Genomic DNA, 18,432 nt, shown 5'->3' with positions numbered 1-18,432 from the left:
TTGATTGATAAATTATACCAATCGATTTTCTGTTTTCCCACCTTATCAATAAACGGCAATCCTGATGTGGTTCTGAAGCCTGATGAAAATACAGCCCAACAGAACTAGATAAAATTTATGAAATGCACTAATGCAACTAATACAGAACCGCTACGTCGCAAAAACTGTTACGCCTACACAATGGCAGATGTCGCGTGGTTTCCCAACTCTATTGTTTCTTTGGCCGCCGTTACATTTGAAACAAAAGACATAGGCGCCGCTTTCGGCCTATACACAATCTATCTATTGTCTGACTGCAGGCCAAGTTGTGAGTGTTATTGATTGACTTCGCCAAAATCACTTCCTTTCTTTTAGATTTGCATTGATATTGCAATTGCTGAATTTTGAATCTATTAAAAGGATATTCACTCCCAAGAACTGTCAAGAATCTACAATAGAAAGAATAGATACCAAACTGTCTACGTGACTTCTCCACCAGATTATGTTTTTCTTAAAAAAGAAGCCATCAACCGTGACTCGTACGACATTCTCTTCTTCACCAAGTTGAAGTCTCCGAGTATCGGATGAACTAAGCTATATAAAAACATGTCACAAACTATACTATGAACTATAATAATTTTGCACTTCCAACCTGAATAATATCTGTAAATCTTATTGCATAAATATGGTAATTCATTAATACGTAAAGGCTTGACTAGTCATGTGTAACAAAACAATAACTAAACCTCAACACACGTCAATCAGGAACCAGGATAGAGGAAGTCGTGGGTGGAATTCGCCCACATTTAAAATTAATCTGTCCGTTGTACGTCCTATTTTCTGCACTGGTCTACGTACTGTGATAAGTGGTAACTTATATTCGGTTTACATGGATCATTTATACAAGCTCGCTAGGTCTTTGAGGAGCGCACGCACCATACAGCTGCCAGAAGGTAGGTGCTTCATAGTACATGGGTGCATGCGTGTGGTGTATCTATTCTGTTAATGTCGACAACTATATAATTGGTTAGTATCAATGTCGGCAAATTTCTCGACCCTACCACGAAATATTTAGCTATTATACTTGTGTAGTAACAAGCATTGACAAAATAGATGCAGCCAGTCCTGCATCAGGCCTACGTGAAATCTTGAAATATACTACCACACTCATTCTTACAAAACAGGAAATGAAGCTGCCGCGCGGTACCTGATGTCATTTGTATTCGGAAATCAACACCGGTGAGAAGATATATAAATTTGGATATATATTTTTTGTAGTTTTTATAAACTGATCTTGCCTTCAGATCCGTAGCAGACCTTTTGGGGAATTCAAATTTTGATGTCAACTATGCGTTTGGGAGAGTCGAGAGGATTTTATTGCAGATCGCTGCAAAGTATGTGATATTGTATTCATTTTTATTTTTATCAGCATTCAATGTAGCCTACTATTTTTTAGATGGTTTTTGAACTTTTTTTTGTTGACACATCCTTGGCTGGTGTATTTTGATAAAATTTGACTCCAAGGCAAACATTTCATGCTGGTGACGTCATATTTTGTGTTACGATTGTTGACATACAATGTTCTTGCCAGTTCTCTACTAGTTAAGGTTAAAATTACCAATGATGAGTGTCAGCGGAAAATATTCGGGTTTATTTCAATATGAATATATGACTATTCAATTGTAGGGCGCTCCCCCCCAGTTTGAGAACCACTTGTTTAGGGTGATACAAAACCTTCCTATAGATATTATTTTGATTGCGCGACTGAGAACCCTGAATTTTTAAAAGTCTGTCAATTCTGAACAACCATAATAAAAGTGTTGCCAATTTGTCCCAAAACTATTTTTACTTTTCAAAATTCAAAGTGCAGAAAGTAATTCTTTTTAGAGTGACGCTTTGAGGTACAGAACTTCAATATACAATTGATTAATAAATTCATATTGAAGTAAACCCGAATATTTCGTTAGCAAGTAAGCCAAACATATGTGATTAACGGTACTTGAAGACACCAAGTATTTTGCTACTGTTCACCTCACACCGTAACCTCCATCTATGTATTCAGTGTGGGGTCTGCAGAGTGTCTGTCCGTCTTGCTCAAACACGGATCAGATCCAAATTATCAAGATATATCGGGATGTACCGCTCTTCATTTGGCTGCAAGAAATGGGTTGGTGTACATATGATATTTGTCCTTTATAACTTATCTACTCACTGCATAGAGGCATTACTGCAGCTAATGAGGGAAATGAATTTGTAATGAGTACGGCTGGGAATAATCTAGTACCTGAGTGATGCTGAGACTTCAAGTCAAGTGTTCAGGGTTGTAATGACTTGACGACTTGACTCATATCATCGTGCATGACTCGAACTAAGTCATATGACTAGGACGGCCAGGCAGACATTTCATTGTAACTTCGAAGAATAGTAAAGTTGCCACATTATTGGTATTTCGTTTATCACACGTGATACTTGAAAATAGGGTCAAAAACTGTCATAACTAAGAAAAATCACGTTATTATGAATGCGAGCCATTCTATATCACTTGAACAGAGTTGAAAAAGTGGGTTGAACTGGGTTGAGCTGAAAACTGATCATGAACGGTGAACATATTGACTTGAACTCGGACTCGAGTCAAAACACTATGACTATGACTCTGACTCGACCCTCTACTAGCTGACTTGGACTCGAACTTGACTCGGTGGTGAATTGAAAATGACTCGACTTGACTCGAGGCAAAACTGTAAAAGTGAGAGTGACTTGCGACTCGGAACCTTGTGACTTGGTCACTTGGTCACTCATTATCATGCTACAACGGTATGTAAGATATAGAAAGTTCAAATATTTACCCTTTATGTGACCACAAAATGCCGGTTATACGTCATTTTAAAGATAATTTTGTATTATTAGACCCATTTCATTGCGCTTTGTGATAATGCTGTGGTTTGATCACGTCTTCGCATATATGTCATTTCCACTAACGATACGACTATATGAGGTTTCTAGGCTTTCACAGTGGAAAATCGAATGGAGACTAGGTATTTTATTGATAAGGGCGGAGATCATAAAGTTGGATGATCAATAAATTCGATTATCGCGTTCATCATGATTTAACAACCCATGATTAAGGAAACCGGCTGATCACAGCGCATAAAATTAGTTCTAATCTTATGATTTAACAAATCGGAACAAATTATTACGGATAACTCATAACTAGTTATCTATAAAAACTGCTCACCATTCCTGCCATGTCGATTGTCTCCGGTAATGGCTTCACTAAACAATCGACGAATTATGCACCCACCATTGCAGAGCGATATCAATATTCTATAATGCGTTTCTTCGCCGTACATTGCTGATTATACACGAGTTTTATTTCGCGATGATGACAATTCTACCTATTACAGTCGCAGTATCTTTATCAGCAGGCTGCCATTCAACAACTTGACAAGTGACAGCCAATAACGCGTTTTCTTTCACTACTGTACTCAAATTAATTAATACTCGCGATCAAGATTCAAGTACGGTACTCAAATCATTATGCGCAGTTTTGTGTAATAAGTATCAATGCTGGTCAATACATTAAATGAAATTGTGAGGTACTAGAATTTAATCAAATTTAATCGGTATCGGATATTATACTGCAGCGGTAAGCTGCTTAAAATCGGCTTGAAAGATTTAGTCAGATGATTATGAAAGATTCGTTATAATGAATGAGAATAGGCCCGAGACATACATATCAAGCTATTTATAGATATAGTATATACACTATACACTTATACAGCAACCGACTGCTAGAAAAAATTGCTAAGTTTAACATTGTGCCGCCTTATCTTGCTGTTTTTGATTCATATCCATCGGAATTCATCCATTATTGAGTCGATCGAATACCTTTTTTTCAGAAAACGAAGGTGTGTGCAGAAATTGCTGGAATACAAAGCAGATCCAACAATCAGAAATAATGAGGGATTGTCGACCATGCATTGGTTAGCTGTAAGTTTCATGGCATCGATAAAGTAACTTGACTATATGGAAATCATTCTATGATGGTGCTTATGTGAATGTACAATGTGTACAATAAACAAATGGTGTAGAGTTGGAAAACTACAAAATACCCACTTTTTCCAAATAAAGCTGGAATTAGAATTATAACTAAACAGTTCTTTTCCAAATTAGATTCAAATTAGAATAAACCGATTTTGCAAAAACTAGAAAATTGAATAATATTTTGAAGTAAAAAAACGTACAACAAAATTCAAGTTCAGTTCATAGCAAATTAGAGTTCATTCTTATAGCATATTCTATAGCATGAGAATGTCAAGCTTGGCTCGTTTCGCACTATACAGTTCTCCTGTAGCATTTTCAGGAAACCCTGAAATTAGATTGAGAAATTTTTCCGAGAAATTAGTCTGATAAATCACAAAATTTGATGAAAATCAAAAAAACGTCGACCATATAGCACCAAATTTTTATCAAAATTAGAATGTCCACCAAAACACCTTATATCAAATAGAGTGCTCTTTTTAAGTTATAGGCGGTTCACTGATTTTTCAATTCGAGGGGTAGTCTCCCCCCTTATAATTGAAATCAGAACATAGAAACATTTCACGAATTAGATTAGAATCAGATTACCGACATTTCACTATAATTAGTCTAATTTGGCAATTTGAATTATCTAGTACTGTAGTTCAAGTCTGTTATATAGGTTTTTCTCTCCCTCGTGTGGACAGTATGCTTGCCATGATTTTCACTTGAAATCTTCAAATTGCGGTATATTTATTCTGTTCAATATCAATAAGTGTAATGTAAACACAATTTCTTTTTTACAAAACGATTTTGTCAAAATCGTTGCTTGTTTTCTGTTGGTATTTTGTGTGAATCGAAAGCCTCATTTTGGGACCATTCGTATATGAGCCGTGAAGCAGCCTATTATTTTCTGAAGGTGAATGGCCGTGCTGAAATCCTGATAGATCTTTTGTCTCATGTCACGGACCTGGAGTTGGAAGATTACCAAGGCCAGACGCCTCTACATGTCGCGTCCAAAAATGGTCATAAAAAGGTAAGCGGATGCAGCGGTGTCTGAATTCGTAAAAAACTTTCGTTCCGTTCATATCAGAAACACCTTATTCTCATAAGCACGAGATTGGCAGATATCTGTACATCTGGTTTATTTCAATATGAATAGCATATTCAATGGTAGACTCGAGTCATCTATCCAGACTTGGCTCTTTTCCTGGATGAAGATCGTGCGATAAATGCCACAGGCTGAAGATTATCCAACCTATTTGATACTGCATCTGCAGTCTCTGCAGTGATCTGTTCATATCTTCAATTCCTCCTCTCTTTTATCAGACTGTTCAAGTTCTTCTGGAGCGTGGCGCTGACGTTAACAAGGTGACCCACGCCGGGTATACCGCCCTTCACTTTGCCTGTAGACATGGTCAAAGAGACATAATTCCACCGCTGTTGGAATATGGAGCTCATCACCTTCCTAACAAAGAAGGTGGTACGCCTATGACTCTTTGCTTATCGGTAAGTCAGATTGGCTGTATGGCGTACTCTTTGCGAGATTGCAATGTATAGTTTTCTTCATGCCATTCACGTGTATGTGTGCAGACTTGTGCAAACTACTGGATTTTTGTAGTGCGCAACTAGAACTCGAACTGCTCACTTTTTAAAACTCAGACCTAGAACTATTCATATTCAATTCTTGCAGCTAGATCTATTCACTTTTTAAAATTCGGAACCAAAACTAGAACTAGAACCAGTCACATTAAAAACTTGCAACTAGAGAACTACTTACTTTTTAAAACTCACAATTAGAACTAGAACCAGAACTAACGACCTCTAAAAACCCGCAACTAGAACTAGAACTATTCACTTTTTAAAACTCACAATTATTACCAGAACTAGGACTAGTTAGTTACATTAAAAACTTGCAACTACAACTACTCACTTTTTAAAATTCGAAACTAAAACTAGCATTAAAACTGGAACTAGTCACATCCAAAACTTGCAACTAGAGAATTACTTACTTTTTAAAACTCACAATTAGAACTCGAACTCGAACTAATGACCTTTAAAAACCCGCAAGTTTAACTAGAACTTGAACTACTCACTTTTCAAAACTCGCAACTACACTAGACCCAAATTTGGGGTGAGCCGAATTTAGCGCAAGGGTTTTGTCAGGTTAGTAAAGGTTAAAAACCGCTGTTTTTAGAGGTTTTGTTGAATTGGAAATTTTATATTGTAATCTTTATACCACTGGCACCTGTTTCCAATGGTTGAAAATCTCGAAGGCTGAATTTAGCCGTATGAATTATTTGCTACTTATTTGAGAATATTTATTCTCTTAGGGAGGATACGGGGCTGTATTACAGTCGCTTCTTAATCATTTTCCGAGACTCTACAACACGTTGGTGCCCGCCAGTACAAAGTTATTGCGGCAACATTATGACGCGGTAAGTTTCCAATAATATTTTCAGGAATTTCTAATGCGATAATACTCGAGAATGAAGTAGTGATGTGGAAATGAGGCCAAAGCAAGTTTAATTGCTTCTTTTGATAAGCGAGAGGCTTGTATGAGTTTCGGAATAACTATTATACAGTCTTAATATGCAATTTAGGAAGATACCTGCCCGACCAATATTGGTCCCATCAGAGATAGCACTGTAAGTCGGTGCAATTGCTTACTACGGTATATGGTGATTATATGATGGCTACGTTATGTAGTAGTATTAAGATGTGTGGGTTCAGAAACTGTAGAAATAGCACAACTGCACCACGTGAGTAGCATTGCCAACGGAAATATACTGGAGTAACTCAACTGAGTTGAGGTGCGTCACTACACGCTTTCTCTAATGGGCGTCATATTTGTGAATTCGTTGACCAAAAACATATCATAAGGCAAATACTTGAGTCAATAATCGATAGTCCAAATTCTCTGTTTAGGTCATGAGCTGTTTCCGTCATCTCTATGTCACCAACAAATTGACAATTTTGAACTCTCTCGCCGAATTCTCTGCAAATAGCGGTTTTCAACTGTTGAGTGTTTCAAGTGACTACGATATCCAGGTACGTATGTTGAACTATGTATGGCGATGATCTGACTTTGCCAGTCTTTAGTCTGTGATGCGTAAGGCCCCACATTGAATCTGTATTTAAATTTTCGCCCTATAATGTATACGGACTGGACATTTCTATATTCTGAAGCGGGGTTTTCCACACTAGTGTTCCCATCATGGTTAGTATAAGAGTTTGCCAGTATGCCTAGGTATCAGAAATGTTGCTATAAGAGTAACAAGTTTTAGATATACCTGTACTATAAAAAAAATTGAAAAGAAATCAAATATTACTGGCTATCCCATGAAATAGAAGCGAAGTTATTGGATTTGAAAAAATAGTAATATGGTATGAATTTCTTCCATTCAAGTAACACAGAATCACCCTCAAGTTAACCTGTTTCATTATGATTGTTACTTGTTATGATCCTCATGTTCATTAGTTTCCTTGTTGAAAATAAAGAACACCTTATATCAAGTTGACGTCAGTGCTTTATGCGTAATGTGCAGATTTCTGCGAGTGGCGCTCACAGACTTTGTCATATCTTAGTGCGAGTCATCAATGACTCCATGAATGTAACCTTTGACTTGGCACAGGTCGCCAATTTCAAATCTGCCGTGGAGATTTTAACTGTTTTGTATGAAGGCGGTGATGCCGCAGGTGAGAAGACTGGAAGAGTAGTGTGTTGTTTTGCCGTACGCCAGATGCGATATATCTTTCTCGTTTCTTGCTCAGTATTCCAACCGCTGGAGATACTGTGGAAATCGCTGGAGGAGTGGATGGTGTTTCTGGAAGATGAGATTAAAGAAAATAATTCAGGAGGTATTGGGCGAAATTTTAGTCACACTGATTCTAGTCTTTTGAGCAAGCAGAGCAAGTGACGTTTCGCTTTTTTCTTTTTAAGAGAGCGATCAAAATGCAGTAGAAAATGTAGCATCCGATTCCAGAAATGTGTTGGCCGTCACACACGACCGTATCTGCGCGATAATCGAAGGATTTTATCTCTGCATGCAATGTCTCAATGAAACCAAAACGTAAGCCAACACCATTTCATTAGTCGGATTATGATTATTGCTAGCAGGGTAGTAACCAAGTCACAAGGTCAAGAGACAATCTCACTTTTATAGTTTTGACTCGTTGACAGGTGAATATGGCTGTTGATATAGGCCGAAAATTTTTTTCAATTCCATACAAGTTGTTGACGATTGACTCTCAGCCGAAAATATTCGAGTTTATTCAATATGGATACATCATCCAACTAAGGCGTTAATAATCTCGGATGTATGTGACATGTGCTTTTTCTCAAATCCGGTGGTTTCTCCAGATCAACACCAGCTCGCTTCAAAGAATTCATCCAACACCGGCGGTATGTCATCAATTATCTGATTGAGAAAGACAGCCAAATTATTTTCAAGGTGAATATAATTATATCAACTTTCGGAGAGACTCTCGGACGTACAGAGTTTTTTTTTGTATTGGCCACTTGTTGCCGGCGATTACCCCTGACGGCCGAAAATATCTGTGTACATTTTAATATGAGTATATTATTCAATGTATAGCAACTTTTATGCGGAGGTAATGAATATTATAAAAACTTGACCTGGTTTGACGGCATTTAAGTAGATAATAATTCGTGAAATAATAATTCTCCACTAGTTGTTGACAATGACCCCGACGAGGGTCAGCCGAAATTATTTTGGTTTCTTTCAACACGAATTTATTACTCAATATAGTACTGTGTTTGTAATTATTACAAATATTTTGCCGAGGTGGTTCCAATTGTTGCGTGACGGACTTGAAAATATACGTTGCCGCTATCTTTTGACAGCATTTCAGCTTTCTGCTGAACTGCGCCGACATCATGGCCCATTTCTTAAACGTGATCAAGGGAAGATCGTTCAATGAGAGGCACGACTGGTTCTACGAGAATCTGCATTCGAAAAGAGTGAAGGAAGCGGAACAGAGAATTCGCATGAATACGAGATTATCTAATCCCATTATGGTACGGGGGGCGTATTGTTGTGTCTTTGTCCGATTAAAAATGAATCCCACAATTTCAGGTACGACGTGATCACGTGTTTGAAGACAGCTGCGACGCGATGGAGAAAGAGTCTCCCGACTCTCTGAAATTTTACATCAGCGTTCTGTTCAAAGACGAAGAGGGCATGGTGAGCAGACTTGTACAAACTTGTTGGATGACTGGTTCTAGTTTTAGTTGCGCATTTTTGCAAATTGAGCGGTTCTAGTTCTGGTTGGTCATTTTGAAAAGCGAGTAGTTCTAGCAGGGTTGTAACCAAGTCACAAAGCTCCAAGTCGCAAGTCAATCTCACTTTCATAGATTTGACTCGAGTCAAGTCGAGTTTTAGTTCTAGTCGTCCATTTTGAAAATTCAGTAGTGTTCACAAGACTGATTGTGAGATTAGCTCGGGTAAGGTCACCATATTCTGAGACCTGTAAAAGAGGACACTTTTTAGAAATTACAAAATTTTTAATGTCCGTCAAAAAAAAGCGGGTCATTTGAGAATCTTTACAGGAAATACTGTTGTGTTGACTAAAAAAAGGTCATTCTCGTTGCATTAATTTTATCACTCTTGGTGAAAAGGGACGTTTAATTATAGTACAAGAAGAAATATTGTGTCACTACTTCACAAAATATTAAGTACATGTGAAGCAAGTTGAATTAATCAATTAAATTATAATTGTGGTCAAGTGTTAGTTTGAATTTCCACATAACCTGATTGCACAGGGTGCCGGAGTACTGCGTGAATGGTTCGACGTGCTCTCAAACGAAATCTGCAACCCGGAGTACGCGCTCTTTACTCAATCCGATGACGGTTGTACTTTTCAACCGAACAGTAATTCCGCCATCAATCCCGACCATCTCAATTATTTCTGGTGAGTATGTGTTTATTCGATGTGTTGTGTTTATTCAATGTGTTGTGTTCAATGTGTTGTGTTCAATGTGTTTATTCAATGTGTTTCGTGTTTATTCAATTGGTCTTGTGCTGTGTAGTTTATCCTGAGAGCCTTGGGCTTCCAGCCCGACTTGGACTACTAGATCATTTTAGTTACTGTGAAATACCAGTATTCTAATGCTCATGCTCTAATTTGAATTTTGGTCTAATTTTGGGTTTTCATGAGTATACTGCATGCTTGATGCCAAAACATTTGCCATTCTCTGATTCTCATATTCGCGAGATTGAGTTATGATTTGATGTGAACAGAACAGCGACTCAAGCCAAGTCAAGTAATTTCTGATTCAGGTCTATTTCACACCAAATTTGGCTCGATTCCAACTGGTAGATGTGGTGAACGTGCTGGATTTTGAAAATTTTGAATTTATTATAAAAAAAATGATAAATTTTTTTTTCAAATTACACTGTCAACCCCATGAAATAGTCGACTAGTCTACCAAATTGACGTGAAACAAATTTGACGCAATTTCAATCAGTAGAAGCAAAGTTATTTGAGTTTTTCATTAATAATTCTGGGATTACCCACCTTACAAGCTATTTGTACAAATCCAAAATTTTCAACTGCAATAACTTCGCTTCTACCGGTTTTAAGTGAGCAGAAATTGTTAAGCATTGGTATTTTAGACAGCTTAAAGCATTGTTTCTCCATCTTTCTGCTAATTTGCATTTCAAGTCATTCAGAACGCTGTGACTCTCGTCATCTCAACACTCCTTTTGAAGACACTGCCAATATTCTATCTGCTGTCTTTAGTTTTGCGGGACGCATCCTAGGGCTGGCGCTTTATCACAAGCAATTGGTGAACGTTTACTTCACTCGATCGTTCTACAAACACATACTGGGGATACCCGTCGATTACACAGACGTGGCTTCCATCGACCCGGAGTATGCCAAGAATCTGCAGTGGATATTGGACAACGACATCTCTGAATTAGGTACAGTGTTTGTAGGCATGGGCAAATGATGAAGTCAATGGCTGCGATAATGGCCCCGCAAAATTGAGTGCCTTATCCTAATCCGTTATGAAGTCGTAACTGTATGAATGGTGTAGAAAGTTCAAATATGTACACTAGGATTGTTAAAAAAGATTCCGGGAATTTACCGATTAAATTGTGAGGTCGCCTAAAAAATGCTGCACACCCGATTGACTCGATTCCAAACGGTAAATGTGAACGCACGGGAGTTTAAAAATTTTGAATTTATTATGAACAATTTTTTCAAGTTTTTCTGCAACATCATGAAATTGTTGAGTTGTCTACAAAAACGATGCAGTACAAATTTGACGCAATTCCAACCCGTAGAGGCAAAGTTTTTCATTAATAATTCTGGGATTACCAGCCGTCAGGCTATTTTTGCGAATCCAAACTTTGCCAACTGCAATTACTTTCTATCGGTTGGGAGTGAGCAAAAATTGTTATGTACCGTTCTTCCAAAAGTTATTTCAGAACAACCCAATTGTACATTTAATACCGACTAAAACGAATATAATGTAATTTCTTAGTTCTACATCACATTGAAGATTGTTTCATATTTTTTCGATCATACCTTTTGCATAACACTATATAAAAATGCTGTAGGTTGGTCACGGCTCTAATAGTTAGCTGCTGATGTCGCATTGTCATACGCTACTTTTAAACACAGGCTTGGATCTGACTTTCACTGTGGAAACCGACGTGTTTGGGTCGATGCAAGAAATTGAATTGAAGCCCGGAGGCTCGGATATACTGGTTAATGAGGTGATAATGATGTTTACAATTTTTGTTTAGGATGGTCCATGATTAATTTCTTTATCTGTTTACCAGAGTGCATTATTGCAATTACTTGTTCAACTTTTTTTTAATCCAAGATACTATCTTAACGCATACCGGTATCTAAATGCAATAGATACTTTGTTATCACATCTCGTGAGTAAATTGTAGCAATGACAAATGGTGACGACCCTAGTATCACAGTTATTATAAATGGGAATAAATTAGGATTATTGCCACACATTTTTTTCCTGATTAAATTTGAAATAATGGATTCGGAAAATTTTGGAAATTGAATTAAATTTTGAAGTGGAAAGAAATTCAATGCTAATCAAGTTCAGTTTGTTGTCATAAGCACAAGAATGACAAATGTTTCTACGCAAAGCTTGGCTCGTTTCACACTATACAGTTCACCTGTAGCAATTTCAGGAAAACAGGGAATTAGATTAGAATTAAAATAATAGAAACGTTTCTCAAATCAGATTAGAATTAGATTACTGTCATTACTCATTTTGTTCTCATTAGTCTAAATAAAATTATCCAATTTTCCAAGGTTGATCTCAGCCAAAAATTTAAATGCACATTGTACTTTTGCACATCTCCCTGTAGTATTATCACCTGCTTCTAGTGATTAGGGCGAATATTTCATCAAAATTTTATCAAAATTGTCGCGTTAGGTCAAAATATTGTCAAATACTTGAGCACGACATTTTGTCAAATTTTTTTTTTTCGTTTTTAGGTAAAAAAATAATCGCCCTACTTATAATTTAAATCTTTTGATTTTGGCCATCGGTACATATAAGTTTAGTGACTACCTTTTAAAACCATTTATTTACTGCTCCAAACAGTTTTTGCATGTTCTGGAAGACGCTAATTGAGTCGTATTAGTTGGTGATGCTTTTACAGGGTCGTAAGCAAGTCGCAAGGTTCCGAGTCACGAGTCAATCTCACTTTTATAGTTTGACTCGAGTCAAACCGAGTCATTTTCAATTCACAACCGAGACAAGTCCGAGTCTTAAGTCATTGGGTTCGCTGTTCAGTTTTGAGTTTAACCCACTTTTTTTTCAACTCTGCCAGAGTGATATAGAATGGCTTACATTCATATTATCGTAATTTTCCTCAGTCCTAACCGTTTCTGGCCCTATTTTCCAAGTATCAGGACTGCAACGAAATACCAATCATGCGGTGACTTCACTATTCTCGGAAGTTACAATGATATGTTTGTCTGGGCCGTCCCAGTCTCGAGTCATATGACTTGGTTCGAGTCATGCACAATGACTCGATTACAGTTCGAGTCAATACAAAAAATTTTTCGAGTCGAGTCATTTTACGCACTCGAAAAAATGACTCGAGTCAAGTCGAGTCACCAAAAAAATTGTGACTCGAGTTGAGTCATGACTCGAGTAATTACAACCCAGTGCTTTTATCCTGACGCAAAGTCTTATTCTCAGGAGAATAAAGCTGAATACGTCCAGCTTGTGACGGAACTCAGAATGACCCGCGCCATTCAACCGCAGATCGACGCCTTTCGACAAGGCTTCAACGCTTTTATACCGCGTAAGCGCGCAGCCAGAAACTGATAAAATATCTATGCTTATTTCTGATGAATTTTTTGCAGAGTCTCTCATTCAAATCTTTACCGAGGAGGAACTGGAATTGCTCCTGTCTGGCTTGTCAGAGATCGACTCCGATGACTGGAGATCGCACACCAAGTATTCGGGAGGTTACACAGAGGACAGCGAGGTAATTCCCTCCCATATACGATTGAATAGTATATTCGTATTGAAATAAACGCAAATTATTTCGGCGGACACTCGTCAGGGGTAATCGTCTGGGTTGTAATGACTCAAGTCATGGTTTTTTGATCAAGTCATGATTTTTTGAGAAAATGACTCGTCTTGACTCGAGTCAATCTGCGTATTGACTCGACTTGGACTCGAGTCATTGCGCATGACTCGAGACTCAGACAGCCAAGACCGCCATTTCATTGTAATTTCGAAGAATAGTAAAGTCACCACGCTATTGGGATTTCGTCTATCGGTACTGGTACTTGAAATTGCGGCCAGAAACTGTTGAAAATGAGGAAAATCAATGCGAATCATTCGATACCACCAAACAGAGTTATAAAAAGTAGATTTCGCAAGAATTTAACTGGAAACTGAGCATTCAACACAATGATTTGGACTCGGACTGGAGTCATAATAACATGACTCGGACTCAACCCTCTGCTCGCTGACTTGACTCGGTGGTGAATTGAAAACGACTCGACTTGACTCGAGTCAAAACTGTAGAAGGGAAATTGACTTGTGACTCGGAACCTCGTGACTCGGTTACAACCCTGGTAATCGTCAGCAACTTGTAGAGAATGGAAAGGAACAACAACCGTATATGACGTCACATGCATGTAATTCGAATGATAGAGAGTAAATGTAGATGCACAGAAGCAGAAACTCATTCTGTTGGCGCAAGTTACCGTAATTTTCCGAATACAGTGCGCCCCCATGTATAATACGCACCCTTAAAATGGCGTGTATATTCTGGGAAAAAGCCTGTACCCATGTATAGTACGCACCGTGCATTCGCAGTACATGAGTACATGAATAGGTGCGGTTTAGTATTCGATGTTGTTCTGTTTTGCAATGGCACTGTCGAACAATCGTGACATAGTGATCGCTAATCATAATACAATTACTGGCATTGTCTCTAAACGAGATTAGATAGTAACCAAAGCCTTTGAGGTCGGCGACGCGATAGTTCAGGCTAGCGACACACGACATCTTGCGCACGTGGCCTATTACAATTACAGACGCGATTGCTCAGGCCAACGGTTATGTCGTGCGCACCAGTCCTGTTGGAGATGCGACTGATTACGCAAGGGATTATATCTTGCGCACATGGCCTCTTGTGTAATGTGTATGCGATTGTTAAGGCCAGTCGTTGACGCGATGAATCAACAAGGTTTGCCGCGCACGCTTGTAGCAATCAGCGACCTAATTTCACTCGCGTACAAACGGCAAACCAACTCAGCAAGAGATCGCGTGCTTTGCAGACGACTCTCGTTAATTAGAAACACGCTTTTCGTTAATTGGCAACACGCTTCTCTATTTGGCAGCGCGTTACACTCTATAATACGAATTACCGGGCGCAATGGCTAGAGGGGATGCGCGATTTAAACAAACATGAAGAAAGGTGTGATTTCAAGTTTTTGATCGAGGGATTTTTTTTCAAGGCTTGCTGTACCCATTTACCCTATTTTAGGGCAAAAAATCGGTAAAATTTTGCGCATTATACGTGGAAAATTACGGTATGTTGGCAGATTTTTATGAGCGTTGACTCCATTGCTGATTTGAGCTGACAACTAACAATTCATGCCTTTTTCAAGCTTGATTAGAATTAGAATTATAGCTACACGTTTCATTCCAAGTTAGATTAGAATGAGAATTACCAAATTACTGAAAACTAGGAAATTCGAAAAAAATACAAGGACAACAAAAATTCTGTCTCGCTTCGCACTATATAGCTCTAGGATTTTCAGGAAAACCATAACAAATTAGATTAGAATTAGTTTACGGACATTTTTCTTTAATCAGTCTAGGTATGGAACTAGAAATATCTAGTTAACTAACTCTGTCTTGCTTTGCAGGTGATCAAGTGGTTCTGGCAATGTGTGCAAGGCATGAGCAATGGCGGCAAGATTATGTTGCTGCAATTTTCGACGGGATGTTCGCGCGTTCCGCATCGCGGATTCTCTCAGTTACACACCGTCGGGGGCAAAGCGAATTTTGTGATAACCTATCTTCCTTACCGTGATGACGATGAATTACCGACTGCTAGCACCTGGTATGTTGACGGTGTGCTTTTTCCCTTGTACCTTCTAGGGCACGTGCTTGTTACTTACATTGCCTAGGGCCTGGTGGGTGTCTGATTTCAAAGACTACTGCAAGTTGTTTTGACACCTCCCTATCTTTTCATTGTGCCGCAGTCTGGTGGGGTTTTAAAATGATGGAATTGTTAATAAACCGATGCTGATACCATGCATTTTGAAATGCATTTAACTTGAGTCTTGAGTCCGAGTCCAAGGCATTAGGTTCACTGTTCAGTTTTCAGTTCAATCCGGTTCAAACGACTTTTTTCAACTCTGCTCGAGTGATATAGAATGGCTTAAAGTCATAATTAGGGCGATTTTTTTTACCTAAAAACAAAAGATTTTGACCAAAAAGTATCAAATTTTTGACATTTTTTGACCTTAAAAATCTCAATTTTGACCAAATTTGACCTAACGTATGCAAATTAGGTATTTTCCCGTTTCTGGTTGGAACTGTCTGTCCCTACGAAGTAGTTTGGCCTGAAAAATAACTTCATTTTAGCAGTAGTACGCATTATGGTAGAAATAATTAAAAAAAATTGTAGTACAGCGAAAGATACTGTCCTACATTCTCGGGTAGAAAGTGTCTGTCCTTACTAAGTAGCTCGCCAAGAATGGAAAAAGAACGTTCAACAGCAGCAGTTGTTGGCTGACAACACCGAAGTTGTGCGTACACTGCTGGTGACAAACCTTGTTGCTTCATTCAGACAATGTTGTCTACATCACAATTTTGAATCATGCGCTTCTTGATATAAGAACCATGCAATGCCCACACAGTCTTGCTTCAGTTGGGATATCGCGGTACGTTGTCTATAGAAACCATTGACCAATCACCAATTCTTTAATTATTTATTATAGTGGTGCCCACCGTAAATACTATTTTATTTGTAATCCAAATTTTTTGACGGCAACAACTCCGCTTCCACTGGTTGGAATTGAACCAAATTTGGTGAACATCGTTTCTATAGACAACCTATCACCATCGTGGGGTGAACAGAAAAGTTTCAAATTATTTGTTATTTCTTTTTATATAATAAATAGAAACTTTCTTCTCCTGTAGCAATGCGGCTACTGGTTGGAATGGAACCAAATTTGGTGTGTAGGCTTAAATTAGGTAACCTAACAATTTTATCAAGTAGCCAGTACGATTTGAGAAAAAAAGCCTTTTTAGAAGAGCCCTAATGTCCACTGTGGTTCAGAATTTCGATGCTAATAGTCCCATTATTTTTCAGCATAAACATGTTGAAGATACCGGATTATCCATCCTACGAGTGTCTGGACCAGAAATTGAAGATTGCCATACGTTGTGGTAGCCAGGGCTACGCTAAAACGTGAACTGCGAATATAGCTGTGAGTAAAGGGAATTGGTTTCGTTTACAAGAACGGTATTTACCGATTTCATTACATGCAATATTAGAGCTGTCGGAATTAAGCTACATATATATTCATATTGACTCTGTGTTTGAATTGAATTCGTGCGTGGCCACTGTCTACATATCAGAACAAAATACCAATGCGTTTATTACGTTACAATTATTCGATGCTTCTGGTACTGATTAGCAATTCGCATCTGTTCAAACTTTAAAATAACTCATTGTAAAGATTTTTTTTGCACTCGTTCGATTCAATACGTTATATTTTCAGATGTACATTGGCAGTGATTTTTGTGACAAACAAATTCGGGAATTTTATTTGAAATCCTACTTTTTTACACTGTAAATGTTCCTATTTCTGATTCTAATCTACCTTTTGCACTTTACATGGAACGTGTCTTGGCGAGATTTTATTCCTGTCATACCGATGTGTAGTTTTAATTTGTATTGCTATATATTAGTCTCATTTCAATATCTGTCTTTTCAAGTATTCACTGGTTAGCTGTGTACGCTGGTTTTCGTTATTCGCATAAAATACAGGAATGTGTGGATATGCAATATCAGGGATGAGTTCTTATTTTCTGGTTTCTGCCAGGGTTGTAATGACTCGACTTGACTTGACCAAGTCAAATGACTCAAGACAGGCATTTCATTGTAACTTCAAAGAATCTTAAAGTTATCACTAGGGCAAGTTTTTGTTGCAGTTAAATCTGTGGAAAGTTGCATTGATTTTTGAAAAAAGTTGCATTTTGACCACATTTTGCTCGGTTGACTAAAAAAAAAGAAATGTCAATTTTCCGGTTCAGCTCCCGAAATACCCGTAAAAGCGTTACTTCGGTGCTGATTTACGGTGTTTCAGTCGAATTTGGCCGTGTATTTCACCAAAATCGAAAATACTTTCATGAAAAATCGAGAAAGTTGCAAAATTTTGCAAAAAGTTGCATGAAAAAAATGGACAAAAGTTGCAAAAAGTTGCACTATAAGATTTCTTCAAACAGCTTGAAACATCTTTCTACATATCTTACGAGTATTTAGGAAGCTGTCGGAAGCTGTAAAAAAAGTTGCAAAAACTTGCCCTAGTTATCACCTAATTGGTATTACATTTGCCAGTACTGGAACTTGAAAAATATGGCTAGAAACTCTTTACGAATGAGGAAAATTACTATGATGGGTGTGAGGCATTCGATACCAGCCAGGCACTTTTAAAAAAGTCGGTTGAACTTGACCTGGACTCGATGATTTGGATTCGAGTCTCAACACTATGACTCAAGCTTGACCCTGACTTGGACTCGACTCGGTTGTGACTTGAAAATGACTCAACTTGACTCTAGTCAAAACTATGATTGTTAGATGGACTTGTGACTTGGTTACAACCCTGGATATAGCACCAGAAGTTAATTTCCATCTAAAAGAATATGTCTCTGTAGGAATATAG

General features: G+C 38.0%; 1 protein-coding gene across 1 annotated transcript; it reads left to right on the top strand.

Annotated features, from left to right (window-relative positions):
• The first annotated feature begins 685 nt into the window (after positions 1–685).
• LOC145454656 (E3 ubiquitin-protein ligase HACE1-like) lies at positions 686–17,560 on the top strand. Its single transcript, XM_080332645.1, has 22 exons — positions 686–932; positions 1,164–1,218; positions 1,284–1,373; positions 2,042–2,146; positions 3,879–3,969; positions 4,919–5,035; positions 5,329–5,508; positions 6,333–6,437; positions 6,928–7,050; positions 7,635–7,698; positions 7,774–7,860; positions 7,943–8,072; positions 8,363–8,453; positions 8,867–9,040; positions 9,099–9,206; positions 9,785–9,933; positions 10,765–10,946; positions 11,653–11,747; positions 13,211–13,316; positions 13,378–13,502; positions 15,403–15,599; positions 16,857–17,560. Exons 1-22 carry the CDS (start codon positions 701–703, stop codon positions 16,957–16,959), a joined length of 2,709 nt encoding a protein of 902 aa, XP_080188771.1. The 5' UTR covers positions 686–700; the 3' UTR covers positions 16,960–17,560.
• Positions 17,561–18,432: the final 872 nt, after the last annotated feature.

This window comes from Botryllus schlosseri, chromosome 13 (genome assembly GCF_051294905.1).
Source record: "Botryllus schlosseri isolate E-star chromosome 13, Bs_hap1, whole genome shotgun sequence".
Classification (NCBI taxonomy): domain Eukaryota; kingdom Metazoa; phylum Chordata; class Ascidiacea; order Stolidobranchia; family Styelidae; genus Botryllus; species Botryllus schlosseri.
This window is presented reverse-complemented; position numbering and strand designations above follow the sequence as displayed.